General features: G+C 37.3%; 1 protein-coding gene across 1 annotated transcript in view; it reads right to left on the minus strand.

Moving 5' to 3' along the window:
* LOC107617362 (mediator of RNA polymerase II transcription subunit 15a) overlaps window positions 1,532-5,361 on the minus strand; it is a gene marked incomplete at its 5' end in the record, with an annotated part of 4,422 nt that continues 592 nt past the window's right edge. Inside the window, 6 exon segments of the mRNA XM_016319110.2 lie at window positions 1,532-2,208; window positions 2,320-2,408; window positions 2,499-2,699; window positions 3,110-3,451; window positions 3,596-4,972; window positions 5,146-5,220. Coding sequence (XP_016174596.1) covers window positions 2,001-2,208; window positions 2,320-2,408; window positions 2,499-2,699; window positions 3,110-3,451; window positions 3,596-4,972; window positions 5,146-5,220 — 2,292 coding nt within the window.

Genomic DNA, 5,361 nt, shown 5'->3' on the forward strand with positions numbered 1-5,361 from the left:
ATATAACCCAGAGACATGATATAACATAGATACAGTTCAAAATATTTAAAACTAAAATACACACTAGGATCATGTATTTAAGTCTTATGATATTTTTCTTTGTCCTTATCTCTGTCCTATCAAATATATTTATATTCTACCATATTTGTGTATGTTTTGTCCCGTGACACTCTTAATAACTGATCTTAGGAGTTCAACATATCAGGGGGTTTGTTAAAAATGAATTAGTGAATTAAGGATGAGAAATCAAACTTGTTCAATTGGTTATAATCTAGGTTACTGTGATGTGTGAAAAAGAATACGTGTATGACTGCTCCTCTTTTAATGTAGTTTCAACGATAGAAAATGATGCAGTACAAAAAGCCAAAAGCTAGAAGCTCCCGAATGCTAAAAGTAAATACAGTGATATTTAAATTAATTAAATAATAATAAAATAATAAAAAGGCTGAATAAAGACAAAGTTAAAAGACAACTAACATTTTTCAAGTAAATATTAGACCAATTATTTAAATCTAAACAAAGATAAGTTAACAAGATGCCCCATTGATCCTGTTCGTACAAGAACAATGACAGCCTTTATCAGCCAGAATCGAACCTATATTAGATTTAATGATCCCAATACTTTTCATATCCCTAACCTTAAATTTGGGAAGTCGCTAATATTCACAAGTATTTTGACTAATTCAATCCGATTTAGCTATTTATTTATCTTCGATATTCAAATCCAAGACCAATGATTAAATGATCAAGATGTTTATCACTACGATCAATTCTATATTGGTAAAAGTAGAAAACATATACCCAAATAAAGGCAAACAGAATAACAAATTTGGACTATATAACAATAAATAATTAGGATTAAAAAGATGAGAACTCACTACAGGAGTATACTATCGCTTAGTTATTGTGTCCTCGTGTCGAACACATTTCGGACACGATACTCACCGACACACGTGTCTGCTGTGTCCAACCGTGTCTTAATAAAAAATAAAAAATTCTTCTCCGGACACGCTTGGACACACCTAAATATCATCACGTGTTCGCGTGTCCAGTCTTATTCTTAATATATATTCTTAAAATAAATTTAAATATAGTACATATTATTATTTATTAAAATAAAAAATATTTTAAATACTTGATATAATTAAAATAAGACATTAAAAATAATTAAAAATTTTAATTTATATTTTAATATCAATAAAATATCAAAATATCATTACAATTTATCTAAAAAATACTTTATATTTTATATATATGTGTGTCCCCGTGTCATGTAAGATTTTAAAATTCGCGTGTCAGCGTGTCCCATGTCCGTATTAGTGTCCGTGCATCATGGGGAGTATATGACCGTTTAGAAACTTGTATAACTTTCTAGCTTTAATTTTGGTCATTCATACAAAACTTAACGGTCTAAATTTTCCTTCTATTCTAAATTTCTCATGTCAATATATAGACGTGAAATGTTAAGAGTGCCAATACTTTTAGTGTAAAAAAGTAATGAATTGAGTAATATTAGCTCAAATACAAGGCAAAACAAAAAGAAGAAAATATATTGGTCACCGAGCAGGTAACATTAAGAGAAATATGCTAATTTGACAATCCACTTCTTATAACTTCCCTGTAATTCTCCCATAGCACTCTTAATACAAATTTCTGCATAACGCGTATAAATTTGCACGGAGAAACATGTTACATGACATCGAAAGAAAACATAGGAGAAAATCCTATTTGCAAATATATTGTCTCCGAAGTCCACCACTACACAAACTGCCCTATTCTTTGTCAATAATAATAGCAACCAACAGCTACATTACGCAACATTCATAGGGTACATGACCGTGGCAATCTGATTAATTCACATATTTACTACAGCAGGTATTATCTTAGGCGTCTGTCTTGTATAAAATGTCTTGTATAATTGACACAATGACGAGTTCCAATCATTACAGAGCCCAAGGCAAAACGAGGGATAAAAGGGGGGTACCGTGTCAATGCCACGATCATGCACTGGTCAAGCAATCCTCCCAAGTGCCATACTTAGAACTGAAGCTTCCTCCACCACTCTGTTGAGCATGCTCAGAAATAACTGTGCGAGCGCAGATATCCCAGGTCCTTGCAATCTCCCCAAGAGACATTGGTTGTGATAAACTTCTCAGGGATATGCTAAACCTCGCCTTTGCCTTCAGTGAAAGATCTTCGTTCTCCTTACTGTCAACATCAATTTATTGTTTTCATTATCATTAAAGCCAGAAGACTTGCCAGCAAATATAAGGAAAACTAAGGAAATGGGAATATAGTAGTTGCAATGCTCATTCTCACCTGGATTCAACTGGAAACTTGTCAAGAAGTAAAGGAGAACAATTAGGATAATTTGTAGGAACAAGCAAGCGCAGGGGTTGAATCGGTGACTGCATACAATAAATAAAGAGAAGTTCTTATATATATATATATGAACAATTACTGAATGTGCATATGGCTTAAGCGTTCTAAAAGCCCACCATCTGTGCAGAAGCATATTGGGATTTTAGGCTCGGACTGAGAGCCACAGCAACAAAGGAACATTTGACAACGGTCCCTTCTGCCCCATCAGCAGCTGCAGCAGCTGAAGTTGGATCAACTTCTTCTTCACTTATATCTACTACTGTGTCAATAAGTCGCTGATTAATCTCCCTGATTTCTTCCAAAAGAGCATGATTAGCCTGCCATGTACAAATAAAGTTCTCATCAGCCATCGAACACCAAAACAGCAAATGTTCCCACACATTAAATTTTTCAAAGAGATCTCACTAAGCCAACAACATTGAAACAAAGCCCTTTCCCACTAGTTGGAGATGGCTAAAACCCTTGAGTGAGAACAAAAACAATAGATACCAGGTGCCAAGCTCATGTCATCCAAAGGGGCATATAACAGTCATTTGCAAAATATGTTTCTTTCGAAGTCTAGATCCCTAGAATTTGCAATAAAGAAAAGCCATGATTAACAAAAACTTTAAATTTAGAAATAGAGTTTAAATAAATAGAAGGTATATGAGTTATAATCCATGTAGTTAAGTCCATTAGTAGTAACGGGAAGCCCGAAAATGAAGGCAGTAAAAGAAAGCATAAGTACCTCAATCCTTGGCTTCTTGATGCTAGACGTTGCAGTTGACTCCAAATCAGATGCCTCCAAAGTTAATTGCTTAATGCTATCGTTCATGCTACCAGCAGATGATGCAACATTCAAAGGGGTAGCATTAGTGTAGCGCTTCATCCTCCTGGTTCCATTGGCACCATCTTGGGTGATGAAATTTCTGGCCTGAAGACGACAGTTAGTCATGGCAACCAAGTCTTCCCCGACAGCAGCTCTGGATCCATTACCTGGAGCTGATCCTGCTATTCTATCATTCATGCTGACAACTGAACCAATATCACTGACTGCGGCAGTTAATGCTTTGGATGACATGGATTTCATCTGAATCACGATTAAGGCATAAATTTGTCATTTATAAATCCAAAATTAAAACAGTAGATAACTGCAGAAACTCTTATCAACAAATCTAAAATACTTGAAGGTCACACACACCCATCAGGCCAGCTTAAGATTAACTGGACTAACCACTCTAATTAGGCGCTCAAGAGGCTGATCAGTTACAGATGACTTTCCAGAAGTGGGTGCCAAGGCATTACCATGAGGACCATCTAGGCCACTAAACTCCGCTAGTAATGGGGAGGCTGATATCCCAGGAGTTCCAATGGCAAGGGATTGAGCAGGTGCTACTGTGCTACTTGTTTGTTGGTGTCCAACATTAACAGCATTTGACATTGTAGAGAGACCAGAAATGGGCTTCTCAGAATCTCCTGGCATAGGAGATGGAGCCAAAGGAGGTGAAGGAGTAGGGCCTACAAAAGGTGAGTTGGCAGATTGCAGAGGGGTACCAGCTTTTGTGAGAGACGGAGGATGATTTTGTTGGTCAACCTGAGGAGATGAATGCTGTGGAATCTGAGGAGACGCAGCCTGAAGGAGTTGGGGTGAAGAAGCTGGAAAAGAATTCCCTTGTTTCAGCTGTTGATGAGGAAAAGCTGAGCGTTGGTTGGAGTTAAGATTTTGCTGAAAGACCCCCGGCTTAACACCGATTGCTTGCCTCACCTTTATATCGGTTACTTCATTCATTTGGTGAAGTTGTTGCATTTGATGTGTCTGCAATTGTGCCGGCAACTGTTGCTTTGCTGACTGGTGTAACTGCTGCTGCTGCTGTTGCTGTTGCTGTTGTTGCTGCTGCTGCTGCTGCTGCTGCTGCTGTTGTAGCATCTGCTGCCTCTGTATCAATTGCCGCTGTTGATATTGCTGTTTGAGCTGTTGACTCTGCAATATCTGCTGTTCGTGCTGTTTTAGTTGCTGCTGTTGAAGCATATTTGAACCTGGCTGGAGGGAATTAAGATTTGATTGGATCATATTTACCCCACCTTGTGAAGACAATGAGTTAACGTTACTTTGCTGAGGAGCACTAACAGGGTTCTGTTGAAGGGAACTCACTGGAACCTGCTGCAGAGAGTTAATAGCATTGCCTTGTCCTGAATCTAAATTGGTACCGGGTTGCATTGAATTGATCATATTTTGTTGTGCTGGTGATACACCAGACATCTGCATACTTGTCATATTATTCTGCTGTGTCATCGGTACAGAACCTTGTATATTTGTTGTTTGCAACTGAGAGTTCATTTGATTTTCATGAGACTGGGCCTGAGTGACTTGGGATTGTGACTGTGACATTGAGTGTATATGAGTTGGGGGAAGTTGTCCTGGGGCTTTCCTAGGTCTATTTGTATTTATGAAGTTTATAATCTGCTTCTCATATGAACTCATTTTATCCTTGTAATTAGGTAAAATGCTTCCCTTGGACACCTGGAGGAATGCTATAATACGCTCCAACATCAATTTAAATACCTTCAGCTTTTCAAGTTGATCTGACTTTGGTTGGTTGGGTAAATCATGCTGATAGGGAAAAGATACAAGGTTAAACAAATTTATGTTATTCTAAAGTAAATAAATAAATGAAGGGCTTCATTCAAGATCAGTGAAGAACACTTGAAAGTGCTTAACACACTGCAAACTCCACGGAAAAGAATTCTTTACCCATAGCAGCAATAAAAGAACACAGAACATACCTGCTGAAGTTTAGAGGCAATTTTCTGGTACATTTCAGTCAACTCTGGCAAGTAATTTTCTTTCATGATTTTGATCTGTATGTTCAAATAATCAAGAATCAAATAACTGGCATTAGAAACCTTGAAATATCTCATGCAAGCAATATGCATCATAACAGAATAAATATGTTGGAAAAGCAGCCGCAGAGGAGAGAATTTTCATCCTTTTCTGACCGC

The sequence above is a fragment of the Arachis ipaensis genome, chromosome B09 (genome assembly GCF_000816755.2).
Source record: "Arachis ipaensis cultivar K30076 chromosome B09, Araip1.1, whole genome shotgun sequence".
NCBI lineage: Eukaryota > Viridiplantae > Streptophyta > Magnoliopsida > Fabales > Fabaceae > Arachis > Arachis ipaensis.